The 16,902-nt window shown below is 37.7% G+C and overlaps 1 protein-coding gene across 25 annotated transcripts in view; it reads right to left on the bottom strand.

The window, feature by feature from the left end:
* alph (protein phosphatase alphabet) overlaps positions 1-16,902 on the bottom strand; it is a 217,465-nt gene that overhangs the window by 22,902 nt on the left and 177,661 nt on the right. For 15 of the 25 annotated variants that reach the window (XM_071694620.1, XM_071694618.1, XM_071694609.1 and 12 more), the window contains 4 exons: positions 15,502-15,619; positions 14,104-14,206; positions 6,639-6,693; positions 1,950-2,118 (listed from right to left, as the gene is read on the bottom strand). In XM_071694620.1, the coding sequence (XP_071550721.1) occupies positions 1,993-2,118; positions 6,639-6,693; positions 14,104-14,206; positions 15,502-15,619 (402 nt within the window). In that variant the 3' untranslated portion in view covers positions 1,950-1,992. Of the gene's footprint in view, positions 1-1,500; positions 1,583-1,949; positions 2,119-6,638; positions 6,694-14,103; positions 14,207-15,501; positions 15,620-16,902 lie in introns of all 25 variants that reach the window. The other 10 variants (XM_071694628.1, XM_071694631.1, XM_071694627.1 and 7 more) reach the window with 2 other exon arrangements.

The following is a 16,902-nucleotide window of genomic DNA, read 5'->3' as shown; positions in this document are numbered from 1 at the left end:
GCAGATCAGTCCTCTTAGTGAGTGGCTGAGTGGGCTGATCAATGTGTCACACTCTAAATAGTCAAAAACGACATTGAAATGAGGGAGCTGCTGCTACCAAGGGTTACTGAATAACGAAGGGTGAGAAAATTTAGTGCTATCCCAACTCCCATGCAATGTGTCAGATTGGCAGAGGAGAAATGTACTGTAGCAATGCTAAATCTAACCAGGTAACTACTTCCCTATTCTGAGATGCTGCATATGTCCAAAGGTGAGAGGAAATATGTTCAGTAAGTGAAAAAGTAATGGTCAAGAAAGGAAAAAATTTATGAGCTTAAGAATGGATACTGGAATCATCATCAGTGTAAGAGCGAACAGCATTAAACAATGAAGAATAAATCTTGTTTCTGGGGAGAAGAAAGGGCATGTGCAATATGACAGAACCCTAAAGGACATCACAGCAGATACAAAAAGAGAATGAAGTCACTCCATTAGTGACTACTGTTACGGATTGACTGACATAGAAACATGGTATTAAAAAACAAAGAATAGATCTTGAAAGCCTAGTTCACAAACAACTGTGCTGCCCCATCCAATACTTTGCATGTCAAGGACCAAGAGTGAACACTAAAAATATTCTCTAAAGAGGAGCACCAAAGATGAGTCACACAGAACAGATCACTAGTAGAACTTCCATCACGAAAACCATACTGGTGATCTGAAAGAAGGAAATGAGAGTCTGCATTTCTAAGAGGGTATGAATTAAGAAGAATTTTGAAGACTTTGAAATCAGGAGTAGACTGATAAGGCTTACAATGGTACCCATTTTTAGGAATGTGCTGGACCATGCCATATTTCCGAGGTGGAGGGAAAGTTTGGGTTTCTGTACATAGGTAGAATAGGCAGCAAGGAAACAAGGCAGTTATCACGAATTTACTTGCACAGGAAAAAAGGAAGGAAAATTGGGGGGCACACTTACAACTACCAAGTTCTGCATGAATTTGACAATGCTAATACAGATATCAATACATCAACTAAAGGAGGCATTCAAGAAACAAAGACTGAGACATATGAGATGTTAAGAAATACCTATATAGTATCATTTCTGCAGTAAAGTACTGCAAAATACATAAAACTGCATTCACAATGCTAATGCTATAGTTTGGTAAGACTGTTAAGAGAGTCCAACCTGTGTTAGACTATATCATATGTTATAAATTCCCTTTAACAAGAGTAATCAAAAATATTCTCCAAAAAGGTTATTACTTCACTTACATAGAAATTTTACTTTAATAAACAGCAGCCAATCTACAACTTCAAACATGCTTTTGAAAAAGTATCAGAGGATTTCATGGCAAGTGAATATCTGAAACCACCATGTTTCATTTATCTTAAAACATTACTGAAGGTGTAAACCATTATAAATTAATACATTTGAGGAATATATCATAGTTTTAAGATTATGTGAATTTACTCAAAACCTTGCTTATTTTCATTCTATTCTAAAAACTTGCTACTCACAAAATCCCAGATTAGCAGGTCTAATTTATTTGAATAGCAGGAACCTCCTGTGGGTTCTTTTTAGCAGACAGAGACCTGAATCCTGTGAGGTAAAGAAGTAAAACAAAAAAAATCTCTAAATCAACAAAATAATGAGACAATTGAGCAAAGAAGCTGCCTCTGGCCCCAGAAAAATTTGTGGAGGGCTTGGCACTTGATCCAATGCAGTAACTGTACTTGGTTACATGCTAATGCAAAACACAAAATGAATATAAAGAGAAAAAATTATTTTGGTTTTCTAATCTTGACATCATACAATGATGCACTTCTTTCCTTAAACAATGTCTTACAATATTATGATACTGATCATTCCTTTTCCTTTAAATGAAAAGATTTACAGAATCATTCTGCATGTCTCAAGATTACTCATGCCATTCACAAAAATTACTTGAGGAATATTTATCTCTTACCTTTAGCCCACAACCTAACCCAGAGTAACCTTTGACCATCATCTTATGCGTCATCATCGCCCATGAAGGAGTTTTCCAAAATGGAGGTTAACTTGTCTTCCATGGATCCACTCGAGAGGAACACCAAATTACCACCCAGTCCATCATCCCCCACATCATCCATGCTCTCCTGAATGAGGCAATTTTCCTACTGAGGTAAGAAATACCCAAAACACACACTCCATCTCCAGATGTACAGATGTGTCAAGGATGATCCAGGTATGTCAAATCCAGGGCTAAACATGGCAGGTATCTATGTTGTGCTTAACCTTACACAAACAACCCTGCTTTTAAAAGGCTACAGGCCTTTTCAGAAAACTTACCTGTGTAATGTACCTTAATGTTCCTAAACCCAGATGACTGTGACACAGTGAAAACAACAGGACAGTGTCATGCTATCCCTGAACACACTCCTGGATCTATTTGTATGATGTGGCATTGTAGTATTCATGTCTTAAATGCAGTGATGATACACAACTGAAATCATGCGCATCTTTAACATTATATATATATATATATATATATATATATATATATATATATATATATATATATATATATATATATATATATATATATATGAAGGTAAAATCGCAAATCAGCAGGAGTTCAGATAATTCTATCTATTCATCTATCTATCTATGTCTCTGACACCTGCTCCAATTGGAACTCCCTCAGGGGGTGGCCACAGCAAAAGTCTCCATAACTATAGGACTCCAGTGCTGCTTCTCAGCCTTTAGTGCCTTATCCTTAACAGTCCACCAGCAGTGGGCAACTCTAGCACAGTGTATGCAGAGGCTCCTACCATATATTTCTACTGACTACTATTACCCAATGTATCTACCTAATGCTTCTACCTACTACTTCTACCAAATGTTTCTGCCTAAATGTTCCTATATAATACTGCTATCTACCGCTCCCACCATTTTGCCAAAAAGCAGGGATAGCACTTAGTGCTCACCACAGGAAAGGCTAGCGCATAGTGCTCACTGCATGAAAATCTTGAGTAATGAAGAATGAGATGTGTGAGTTAAGTGTTTTCAAGTGTTACGTGTAACAAGGAGAGACTGTCTGTCTGAAGACAAAGCCAGTAGTCCACGTATGGGTGAGGCAGAAAGGAAAGACATCTACCTGGGTCAGAGGAGTGCAAATTTACAACTATTGAAGTGCTGACTCACTATGCAACTGTCACTAATAATTTCAACATGAATGTAAATAAAATCAACTGAACTCCTACAGAATTGCAACTTAGCAGCGAATGGAGCCATGGAGGTGGAAGTGAGTCACAGGGTGGGGGAGGGGGCGAAGGTTCTGGGAGTGATGAAGAATGTGTGGAAGGAAAGAACATTATCTTGGGGAGAAAAAAGAAGTATGTTGGAAGGAATAGTAGTTCCAACAATATTATGTGGTTGCAAAGCATGGGCTATAGATAGGGTTGTACAGAGGAGGGTGGATGTGTTGGAAATGAAATGTCTGAGGATAATATGTGGTGTGAGGTGGTTTGATGGAGTAAGAAATGAATGGGTGAGAGAGACATAAGGAAATAAAAAGTGTGGTTGAGAGAGCAGAAGAGGGTGTGCTGAAATGGTTTGGACATATGGAGAGAATGAGTGAGGAAAGATTGACAAAGAGGATATATGTGCCAGAGGTGAAGGGAACAAAGAGAAGTGGGAGACCAAATTGGAGGTGGAAGGATGGAGTGAAAAAAATTTTGAGCGATCAGGGCCTGAAACATACAGGAGGAGGTGAGATGTACAATTTATATAAAGGAAGAGGAGAGATGCGCAAGTTATAGAGTGAATTGGAATGATGTGGTATACCGGGGTCAACGTGCTGTCAATGGACTGAACCTGGGAATGTGAAGTGTCTGGGGCAAACCATGGAAGGGTCTGTGGGGCCCGGATGTGGACAGGGAAGGACAACAAGATCAGAAGATGTATAAGAAAGTGGCAGGTGGTCAAGAGGAAGGTGCAGGCATTGAAAAAGATGGCAAATGAGAGTTGGGGTGAGTGAACATCCGTAAATTTTAGGAAAGAGATGTTTTGGAGGAGGTTAATAATGTACATAAAACAAGAGAACAAATAGGAACGTTAGTGACGAAGAAAAAAGGAAAAGTAGTAACAGGTAGTGATGAAGTGAGGAGATGGAATGAATATTCTGAAGGACTGTTAAATAAGTTTGATGACAAGGTAGCAGATATAGTGGTGTTTGGGTCGGGATGGTATGCAGTAAGAGTTATGGAGAGCAGTCTCATGAAGATAGATGTGGTGAAAGCCTCATGAAGGATGAAATGTGGAAAGGCAACTGGAATGGATGGTGTAGCTGTTGAATTTATTAAGAACGGGGATGTCTGTGATGCTGATTAGCTGGTTAGGATTTTCAGTGTATGTATGAATCCGGGTAAGGTGCCTGAGGATTGGCAGAATGCATGTAAAGTGCCACTGTATGAAGGCAAAGGGGATATAAGTGACTGTTCAAACTACAGAGGTGAGTTTGTTGAGTGCATCTGTTAAGTTGTACGGGAGGGCAGTAATTGAGAGAATGAAGGTATGTACTGTGCATCAGACTGGGGAGGAATGGTGTGGTTTTGGAAGTGGTAGAGGATGTGTGGAGCAGGAATTTGCATAGAATAATGTGCATGCAAAATACTTAGTGAAACAGATGGATTTGTAGGTGGCATTTATGGATCTGGAGAAAGCATACAATAGGGTTGAAAGAGATGCCAAGTGGAGAGTCTCAAGAATATACAATGTGGAAGGAAAGCTGCTGGAAGCAGTGTGTTTTTATCAAGGGTGTAAGGCACAAGTACAAATAAGAGAGGAGAGTGAATAGTTTCAAGTAAAGGTTGGTCTGCAGCAGTGGTGTATGATGTCACAACGGTTGTTTAATATGTTTATGGATGGGGTAGCGAGGGAGGTATAAGCAAGTCAAGAGAGGGGTGAGAATGCATTCTGTAAGGGATGAGGGAGTCTGGGAAGGGTCAATTGTTGTGTGCTGATGATACAGCACTGGTGGTAGATTTGAAGGTGAAACTACACGGCATGAAAGGAATGTTGTGAGTAAATTTGAATAAAAGCAAGGTTATTAGGTTCAGGAGAGTTGAGGGATAGGTTAGCTGGGGTGTCACTTTGAACTGAGAAAAACTGGAGGATGTGAAGTGCTTTTATTCTTTGATACTGGGTAGTGGACATGACAGTAAACTGAACCATGGAAGTAGAACTGAGTCACATGATGGGTTAGGGGATAAGGTTCAGGGAGCACTGTAAAATAAGTGGAGAGATCATTACCTGGAGAGCAAAAATGTTATGTTTGAAAGTACAGCAGTCCCAACAATATTGTATGGATGCAAAGAGTGGGTGTTTTGGAAATGAGATGTTTAAGGACATGTGGTGTAAGGGGGTTTGACTAAGTCATAAAAGGGTAAGAGAGAGGTGTGGTAACAAAAGAGTTTGATTCAGAGAGATGAAGAGGGTGTGCTGAAATGGTGTGGACATAGGATAGGGTGAGTGATGAGAGGTTGAGAAAGAGGATATTATGTCATTAGTGGCGGGAAGAAGAAGAACAGGAAGACAAAACTGGAGATGAAAGGATGGAATGAAAAAGATTTTGAATGATGAGGGCCTGAACGTGAGAGTTTGCATGGAATAGAGTGAACTGGAAAGATGTAGTATACAGGGTTCAACTTGCAGTCACTGGACTGAACCAGGCCATGTAAAGCATCCAGGATAAACCACGGAAAGGCCTGTTGGGCCTGGTTGTGGATAGGAGCTGTGGTTTCAGTGCAATACACATGACAGCTAGAGAATGGATGTGAGTGGATGCAGCCTTTCTTGGTCTGTTCCTGGTGCTACCTCGCTAATGTGGGGAAACGGAGATCAAGTATGAAAAATATCATAAATATATTTCATCTGTTTATCTATCTATAATTACCCCAAGACTTATCTGAAGGATTCTGACTCAAGGCTGTGTAATGTCCTGGAGCAGGGAAATGCAGCCTCCTTTAGAGTGAGAAGTTCTTTATTAAGACTGTACTTCCAGTGATACAACTTTGCAAAAGGTGACTTTTCAATCATGGTGTAACTTTGAGCAGGCGAATGTACATATATATATATATATATATATATATATATATATATATATATATATATATATATATATATATATATATATATATATATTATCATATTTGAGCATGTTCATCACCATTTCCCGCATTAGTGAGATACCATCAGAAACATATAACATATAACTTTGAATAAAAACAACACTCGATTGTTCATACAGAAATAACACAATGTAATTTTTGTAATTCTACTAATCATATCTTTACTGTTCAACATCTACAGTATTACACTAAATGAACAGCAAAAATCATATATGAATACTTCATATTGAACTAGCAAATAAGAAAAAGGTATTATGCTAAAGCATTTCACAAAATAATAACATGGTAGTGCAGTTAAACTAACAAAATCTATAAAAACAAACTATCTGTCTAATGTTTTTGCTGGATCATTAACATCCAGACACAACTAAATGCAGACAGTACAAAGGGACTTTGAAAAAAAATTAAAAAGATCAATTACAGGGTTCTACTGTATATAAAACTAAGTCTAGCTAATTTTTAATTCATAAAAATCAATAACTCACCGATTTTGCACAATCAGGTCTTAATCTTCTGAATATCTGATCCACGAAACCACGCCTGTAGAAGAAGAGATGCTTTACAGGACCAGAAGTTGAATGAAAAAGCCACTAACACTACTTATGCAACAAATATGCAACTTTATATGGACAAGTTTGACCTACACCATGACTAGGGTGGCAATAGAATCTAGGATTGTCATGAAATTCCAGCCTGGATCTTCCTATCAAATGAGAAGGCTGTCCACATGTTATTTCTAGTTTAATATATATATTCTTATTACAATATGAATTATGTTAACCATTTTATTTATTCTCCTTAAAAATTCCCTTTAAGCTGTGAAGTATTTTTGACCGCTAGGGAGTCTATGTTGTTGCAACTATTATATGTTATCATTAAGTTACTGATTTTCAGTATGATCATCGGTTTGTATGATCTTTCTTTCTTTCAAGCTATTCGCCATTTTCCGCATTAGCGAGGCAGCGTCAAGAACAGAGGACTGGGCCTTTGAGGGAATATCCTAACCTGGCCCCCTTCTCTGTTCCTTCTTTTGGAAAATTAAAATTCCAGCCCCCCGCTCCCTCCCCTTTTAGTCGCCTTCTACGACATGCAGGGAATACGTGGGAAGTATTCTTTCTCCCCTATCCCCAGGGATAATATACTAACACTTTATGCGTAAATAAAATAACAAAGCATTCTATTTTTGGTAATGTTTTGAGATGATTTCCAGTGGGCTACCTTAGGCACAGATCTTACTGAGAGTTCTGATCATATAAATATACCAACATACAGTATTTTGCTTAAGGTTGCAGGAGAATCAAAAACTCAATAACCACTTGTCAGTGAGACAGAGCTTGTTTGAAAATTAAATTTTAGCATTTGACTTGTCACCAGTGCAGATACTCTCTCACAGAGGACAGGGTTATTTGTATACTGGCACAGTAATGCAGTAGCTGATTTTTCATTTTGCTTAATTAATAATTACATTCACCGATTATAATTATTGGTTTAATACCTAGTACCATTCACACTTTTACATAGTGTGAAATGATATACTGAAAATAGATTGATGGAAAGGTCTAATATTGACTGTGTAATCCAGAACATTTGACCCCTCACCCATCTTATGACTCTTCTCTTCCATTTGTTATCATGTCCACTCACAAATATCATGTCCACTTACAGGTATTTAAAACACTTAACTTCATTAAAATTTCCTCCATTCAGACACACACCCCAACTAACTGTCCCTTTATCCTGCTAAACCTAACACCCTTGCTTTTGTTCACATTTGTTTGCAACTTCCTTTTACACACTCTTCTAAACTAGGTATTGGGAATAATGTATTCCTCACTTTGATTGTGGACGACATAGAAGACTTATCAAAAGTAACTCATCAAGTACACCTCAAAGCTGTTGCTGAAGATTTCTACCTAGTAATTTGACTGTTCCACCAGAGTATGATTAACACATGCTTCCACATGAAAATTAGAAATGCAGATAATGTGAGTTTGTTGGGACAGCTATCATGCAAATAACGTATTTGCCACTATAAATACCAACAACCAGGAGGGTTTTTTTCTGATATATCCATGTGCATGTTTGCCATAGTCATCTAACGTATCATTATCAAGCTCTTCATTCTCTCTTGTAATAAACAATGAAATATTAGTTAAGTAGCATTTGGCAAGGTCTCTTACAGTTACCTACTTTAAGAGGTCCAATCCCTGAATCTTTATCTTTACTTTTTTGTGCACAAAAATTTAACTTTTGGATTTAGATCATTGCTTTGAATAATTTTCTCTGTTCTTTCTATGCAAGTCCAATATTTCTGTTAGTATTTCTTTCTACTAATTGTCCCACTATGCTCTGCTTGTTTCACATCTGTTTTCTCTTTAATTCTCTTCAATTCATCAACTGTTTTCTAGCTCTTGGCATCTGTCACTTTATATTAAAATTTTTCCTTCTATGTGGCACTAATTTTGTAATCAAGTCATAAATCAGCAGAGAACTGCTTTATTAGTTTTGCATTTCTGCTACTGAAAACCTAATTCCACTAGTATTATTTACAAGATGAATAGAAACTGAAGTTGTTTGTAATACTTACATCCGCCTGTCTTTGCCCATTTCTGATTTAAAGTTTGTAGACATTTTTCTACCTTTCCAACTATATCTCTGGTCCCTGTTCACTTTACAAACCCCCATCAAGGGGTTGGCCACAGCAAAAGTCTCTAGTTACCCCAGTCCTTACATGCCTCCCTTGCATATACCATTCCATGCATTCTTCCCCCTAGAACACTCTTCCACTATTTTCCCATGTCACAGGTGGTCTTCCTCTAACACCAACTCCTCTTATCATACTATCATACACTCTCCTTGTAAACTCTCTCTTCTTTTTCCTTTACATGTGCTAAAACTACCATGAATTATTACATTTCACCCACTCTACCACTCCACAATTCGTTCCTTTTGCATTCCATGATACACCTAATCTCTTATACACTCTCCCAATACTTTCTTCATTCCATCTAATCATACCACAAGCTCTTCTCAAATAACTTTTTCACAGCCTGGATGCTTGACCTCAGAGACTCATTTTTATGTAATAATATGAGATACTCATTTCAGTAACCTCGATGTCTATAATGAGTGTCAGATAATTTGTAAACATGTCAATGGTTTATATTTCTTGTTAGCTGGTATTTAACCTGCATTAGGTCAAATGTCTCATGTATCAATCTACTGAACAGCTCTCTTTCAATTACTTAAGCATTCTTTGTCTGTCTGACTTTATAAATGCATTCATAATCTGGGCCACCCTTTTCTCATTCTATGAAATTAAAATTGAAGTCATCAGACCAACTTTTGTTGTTTCTGAATTGTTTATACTCTTAATCTTTGTTTGTACTTCAGTGAAATTTCCCATTTCTGTCTCAGGGGACTGATATGTCACATGTTAACTGTTTTTAAGGCTGACAAACTAAATGCTATTGATTCATAGTTCTTCTGGGATAATTTAATTATCTGATTTCCTTAAAACATAATATTGGCATATAATGCCACATCTTCTTGCTTTGTTTTGTCTATATCAGTTCTAAATGTTCAAAGCCTTTTAATTCTGCTTTCTCATTCATTTGCATTTCAGTTAGTGATTAATATTGTTATCACCTGTGTGCTCATTAAGATATTTGGTCTTTAATTCTGGAATTATCAGTCATTAAAGAATACTTTCCTTGGATTATCTTTCTTTGTTTCAGTTATCTTACTGTCTGCATCTGTCTGTTCATCATTTTCATAACCCTTTTCATAATATTGTTTAATATTTTAGAGTACAAGAGAAAGAATTTTACCTACATATTCCCAGCATGTTTTACAAGGCAACTAAAGGAGTTGGAAGCATGGGGCTGGAACCTTCCCTTTCTTCTACTGCAATATCTAAAAGAGGGAACAGAAGAAGGAGCCAAGCAGGGGGTACTCATCCTCCTCGAAAGCTTAGGATGGAATGTCTAAATGTGTGTCGATGTAACCAAGATAAGAAGAGAGGAGAGATAGGTAATATGTTTGAGGAAAGAAACCTGGAAATTCTGGCTCTGTGTGTCACAAAGCTCAAGGGTAACAGGAAGAATGATTTGGAAATGCTTTAGGAGTAAAGTCTGGGGTAGGGGAGAGGATAAGAGCTAAGGAAGAGTAGCACTACTACCCTAGCAGAAGTTGTGGGAATGTGTGAAAGAGTATAAGGAGGTAAGTTCTTGAATGATGTGGGTAAAAATGAAAGTTGATGGCAAGAGATGGGTGAGTTTTAGTTCTTATGCACTAGGCCATGAGAAGAAAGATCATGAGAAGCTAGTGTTTTTGGAGCAATGGAATGAGTGTGTCAGCAGTTTTGATGTAAGAGACTAGGGGTCTGTGATGGGTGATTTGAATACTATGGCAAGAAATGTGGCAGTTGAGGGTATAATTGGGGGAAAAGGGTATTCTGTATTATGAAAGAAAATGGTGAACAGCTTGTGAAGCTGTGTGCTGAAAAGACTGATGACAGAATACCTGGTTTAAAAAGGAGGACATACACAATTACATGAATGTGTGTTGGAGAGATGGTCATTGGGCATTACTGGATTACATATTAATTGATAGGCGTGTAAGAGACTTTTGTATGTAAATCTACTGAGGTGCACCTGGTGGAATGTCTGATCACTATCTTGTGGAAGCAAGTAAGATTTGTAGAGGTTTTCTGAAAAGAGGAAATAATGTTGGTGGGAGGAAAGAGGCGAGAGTTAGTGAGCTTGGAAATGAGAATTGTGGCAAGAAATACCAGGAGAGATCGAGTGTAGAATGAAAAAGTTAAGAGCAAATAAGGCATGGGAAGTGGGGTAGGGAATGGAAGGTATTTATGGAATCAGTGAGGGAATGTGCAAGAGATGCATAATGCATGTGAAAGGTGGGAGCTTGGTATATCAGAAAGAGCAGTGAATGGTAGGACGAAGAAATTTTGTTGCTTGTGAAAGAGAAAAAAAAGAGGCATTTGGGCAGTACTTACAGGGAAGGAGTGCAGATGATTGGAGCATGTATAAGAAAAAGCAGCAAGATGTCAACAGGAAGATGCTGGGATTGAAAAAGAGGGCAAAGTGTTGGAGAGCAAGAATCAGTAAACTTTAGGGAGAATGAGATGTTTTGGAAGGATGTTAATGTGAAAAAATGGGAGAGAGAGAACAAATAGAAACATCAGTGAAAGGAGCAAAAGGGGAAGAGGTAACAGGTAGTGATGAAGTGAGGAGGAGATGGAGTGAGTATTTTGAAGGACTATTGAATGTGTCCAATGATAGGGTGGTAGATGTAGGATGTACGAGTCAGTGTGGTATGCAAAATGAAAAAGTCATGGAGAGTGGTTTGGTGAAGAGATATTAGGTGGTGAAAGCCTTATCTAAGATGAAATGTGGCAAGGTGGCTCGAGTGGATGTTACTACAGTTTACTTAATCAAGAAGGGGGTGACTGTGTTGCTGATTGGTTAGAAAGGATTTTCAATGTATGTATGGATGATAGTGAGGTGCCTGAGGACTGGTGGAATGCATGCTTAGTGCCACTCCATAAAAGCAAGGGGGTAAGTTTGTTGAGTGTACTTAGTAAATAAGATGTATGGGAGTGGTGTGAATGAGAAGGTAAAGGCAAGTAGAGAGCATCAAACTAGGGACGAGCAGTATGGTTTCAAAAGTACTAGAGGTTTTGTGATTCAGACGTGTGCTTTAAAAAAAAAGTGTGGGAAATACAGAAGAACTGATGGGTCTGTATGTGGCATTTATAGATCTGGAGAAAGCCTTTGATATGGTTCATGCAGATGCCTTCTGGAAGGTCTTAAGAAGATACAGTGCAGGAGGAAACCTGCTAGAAGCAAAGAGAAGTTTTTATCAAGGGTGTAAAGCATGTGTATGAGTAGGGAGAGAGGCAAGTGAATGGTTTCTAACAAGGGTTGGTCTGCAGCAGGGGTATGTAATTTCACTATGGTTGTTTCATTTGTTCATGGATAGGATGGTGAGGGAGGTAAATGTGAGAGTCTTGGAGAGCAGGGCAAGTCTGTAGGGGATGAGTGGGCCTGAGAAGTCAGCCAGCTGTTTTTTGCTGATGAAACACCACTGGTTGCATATTCGAAAGAGATACACAGCAATTGGTGACTGAGTCTGGAGTGCATGTGAAAGGAGAAAGTTGAGAGCAAATGTGAATTTATGCAAGGTTATTTCATTTAGCATGGAGAGGGACAGGTAAACTTGGATGTGAATCTGAATAAAGAAAAGTTAGAGGAAGGTGAAGGGGTGAAGATTCTGAGAGGGCGGAAGAAAGTGTGAAAAAAGAGAATGTTGTTACCTGGGAAGGTAAAAATGGTTATGTTTGAAGGTATATAATAGTCCCAAAGATATCATATGGGTGTGAGGCATGGGTTGTAGATAAGGCTGTACAGAGGAGGATGGATACGTTGGAAATCAAATGGACGACAATATGTGGTGTGAGGGGGTTTGATCAAGTGACTTATGAAAGGGTAAGAGAGATGTGGTAATAATAAGTGAGGTTGACAGATGAAGAGGGTGTGCTGAAATGATCTGGATACATGGAAAGAATGAGTAAGGAGTGGTTGACAAAGAGGATATAAGTGTCACAAGTAGAGGAAATAAGAGTACAGAAACCACATTGGATGGAAAGATGGAGTGAAAAAGATTGTAAGCTCTCAGGGGATGAACATGCAGGAGGGTTAAAAGCGTGCACAAGATAAAGTAAATTGGAATGATGTGGTATACTGGAGTCAACATGTTGTCAATAGACTTAACCAGGACATAAGCATCTGTGGTAATACATAGAAATGTCTAAGGGGCCTGGTTGTGGATAGGGAACTGTAGTATTGGCACATTAGACATGACAGCTAAAGACTGGATGTGGCCTTTATTCGTCTGTTCAAAACAAAAATATCCACTGTCATCATCATAAATTTCTTCATATTGGCAGATCAAGTATGAAACAAAAATATCCAGTCATCAACATGAATTTTTTCATATTGGCAGTCATGTTTTACTTGTCCAGAGTCTACAGATTTAGTTTCTAGTAAAACATCTATGTCCACTATATACCACAACTTACATTTCCTACATATGCTACGTGAACAGTTTTCAATTGTTTGTATAAGCACAACACCAAGTTTTGTTTCTGCCTTTTGTTAACTTGGTTGGTATGTAAACCTTGTGTTCTATATGTCTAAATGATTTATACATCCAAATCTTTTCTTACATCTGTATGCATTGACCATTCTCCTCAATTTTCAGCTTTCTGCCATATTCATAACATTTTATCTGTTCAATGACTTCAACTTCTCCACTGGAAACTGTAAGTGCATGAATAATCTTATCACTTACACTAGCAAGATCATATCTTGAGTCATCTCTTTCTAAGAAGTCAAACCTTTCTAATTAATTCACCGTCTTAATACTGACTGAAATTCTTTCTTGACTATTAACAGACATATCTGCTTTATTACTTTCCTCATAAAAATGAAAGTTATCAATCAAATTTCAAACCAACTCCAAGCTCTTTTTTTTCATGATCAAGCCTTTATCAATAAAATTTCATTTCCATTTATCTGTATCCCAAGAATGAATTAATATGTTGTTTTTTTCTGGGTTTATCTCTTCTAGAAGTATCATTCCTTCTTATACTGATTTCAAACTATTTTCATTTAATCTTCTTCAAAATAACAAGAGAAAATGGTAATAATATTAGTAATAGAGATTGTAATCATAACATTAAGATACTCTACATCAGGACACCAGAAATCAAAATTTCTTTTGAATCCATCTTTTCCTTTTGTATGACTAAAAGAAAGAAAGAGAGGGTAACTACTGGCATTTGTCTTCAAAAAGATATAAACTAACCAGTATTAAAGTGAATTATGTATGTAAAGTATACAAAGTATGCCACTTTGAATAACTAACTTTGAAATTAGGCCTCCTCCTGGTGGAAGATTTGAGAGAGGTTCATCATCTAGTGTTTGCATTATCTGCCCCATGTTGACTGGTCCATCCTGCTCACACACCTCTGAAACATAACAGCTCGTGAAAAACTCCATTTTTTTCTAATAAAATAGGTAAATGTTAATACTGTTTTGTCACCCCTTTTTCATTTACATAACAGAAAATTTCATCACATCTAACCAAAGGAATATTCCAACAAACATAATCTATTTATATCTATCTATCATACTTGATCGCTGTTTCTGATGTAAACGAGGTAACGCCAGGAAACAGATGAAGAATGGCCCATCCACTCATATACACATATATATACATAAACGCTCATACATGCATATATACATAACATAAACATATGCATATATACACATTCAAAGACATATACATATATACACATGTACATATTCATACTTGCTTGCCTTTATCCATTCCTAGGTTATTAGGTACAGTAGGGTTGAGGGACAAGTCAATTGGGAGGTAAGTTTGAATGGAGAAAAACTGGAGGAAGTGAAGTGTTTTAGATATCTGGAGGAAGTGAAGTGTTTTAGATATCTGGGAGTGGATTTAGCAGCAGATGGAACCATGGAAGCGGAAGTGAATCATAGGGTGGGGGAGGAGGCGAAAGTTCTGGGAGCATTGAAGAATGTGTGGAAGTCGAGAACATTATCTTGGAAAGCAAAAATGGGTATGTTTGAAGGAATAGTGGTTCCAACAATGTTATATGGTTGCGAGGCATGGGCTATGGATAGAGTTGTGTGGAGGAGGGTGGATGTGCTGGAAATGCGATGTTTGAGGACAATATGTGGTGTGAGGTGGTTTGACCGAGCAAGTAATAATACGGTAAGAGAGATGTGTGATGATAAAAAGAGTGTGGTTGAGAGAGCAGACGAGGGTGTCTTGAAATGGTTTGGTCACATGGAGAGAACAAGTGAGGAAAGATTGACCAAGAGGATATATGTGTCAGAGGTGGAGGGAACGAGGAGAAGTGGGAGACCAAATTGGAGGTGGAAAGATGGAGTGAAAAAGATTTTGAGTGATCGGGGCCTAAACATGCAGGAGGGTGAAAGGCGGGCAAGGAATAGAGTGCATTGGATCGATATGGTATACCGGGGTTGACGTGCTGTCAGTGGATTGAATCAGGGCATGTGAAGTGACTGGGGTAAACCATGGAAAGCTGTGTAGGTATGTATATTTGCGTGTGTGGAGGTATGTATATACATGTGTATGGGGGTGGGTTGGGCCATTTCTTTCGTCTGTTTCCTTGTGCTACCTCGCAAACGCGGGAAACAGCGACAAAAATAAAAAAAAAGAAAATAAAATAAATAAATAAATAAATATATGCAATAAACATCAGCAACTTACCCGTAACTTTTTTCTCTATAAGATCCTCCAATTCCTTTTCTCTCTTTATAGCCTCTTGAGATACCTTAGGTGCCCCAGGAAGAGTTATCAACACTAAACTCATGTTGTCACGACTTCCCTAGAAAAAATGGCCAAAAGAAGAGTTACTACGAGTTTAAAATAAGTAGAATTTATTGAAATCAAAACCTAGGATTGATGAAATGACAAAGTTTTCCCACAAGGAGATTCTTCATTTCACTGATACAAATGATCTTATACATAAAAATATATATATTTCTTTTACACCCATCTCCCATATTGGTGACATAGTGCCAAATACAGAATACAGTATTATGCCTTTTGAGAAAAATCCTTACTTGGTTCCTTTCCTTGTTCCTCCTTTAAGAAAGTAATAACAAAAAAAAAAAAAAAAAGGATTTCCAGCACCTCACTCCCATCCCTATAATGGGCCTTTTACAATAAGCAGGAGATACATGAGCTGTGTTCTTTCTCTCCTATCCCTAAGGAAAATACAAATATAAATTATTAGATCTAATTGCTTCTCCCAACTTAACAAGATATTATAAAAACAAATGAATAATGGCCTCATTTATACACATCATTCATCCAAGGTTAAGACCCACTGATCATTCTATGGTATACCTTGTCTGATTCACACTCCCTGGTCCAGCCCACTGTAAACACATCACCAGCCCATTTAACATATTGATCCAGTTCATTCTATTTTATGCATACCTTTATCCTTCCATAATGTTCAGGACTCTATAAACTAAAGACTCCTTCACTCCACTGTTCCATTTTCTTTTTGGTCTCCCTCTCCCACTTTCAACTCTTAGTTTCTTTTAGTATTTATTTACCCAACCTATCTATATGTCTGAACCATTTCAGTACACTCTGCTTAACTCTCTCAAGCAAACTAAATGCCACAATTATCAAAACCCTTTCATTGCTGTGGGCATTAATCAGCAATTACTTAACGAGGTGCTATGGGAATCAATCTACACAATATAACACCACAAGGTGAAATCTCCTTGCACTGTCAGATGTACTGGCTAGTCACAGAAGATAACTTAAACAAAAGGTAAGTCGTTAGAACAGCTTGAAGAACACAATCAATTCATATTAAGTGCAGAGAATGGTTGTGCATCTTTTTCTACAAAAAGTGTGCATGGCCATGCCCCATCAACCATATAATATTTCAAAATTAAAAGGAAAGCTGAAGAGAAGGGAGTGAAAATTTACAAAATGTGCAAATGTGAGAAAGTGTAATGCGTGAGAATTGAAAATGGGCCCCATAGAGGACCAGCAAGATCATACATCAGTCCTAAAAATTTTGCATTATTTGAATTCACTGATCAGAAGACCACAGCACATTCCTTCAAAATCCCTAATTACAGCATC

The sequence above is a fragment of the Panulirus ornatus genome, chromosome 57 (assembly GCF_036320965.1).
Source record: "Panulirus ornatus isolate Po-2019 chromosome 57, ASM3632096v1, whole genome shotgun sequence".
Lineage (NCBI taxonomy): Eukaryota > Metazoa > Arthropoda > Malacostraca > Decapoda > Palinuridae > Panulirus > Panulirus ornatus.
This window is presented reverse-complemented; position numbering and strand designations above follow the sequence as displayed.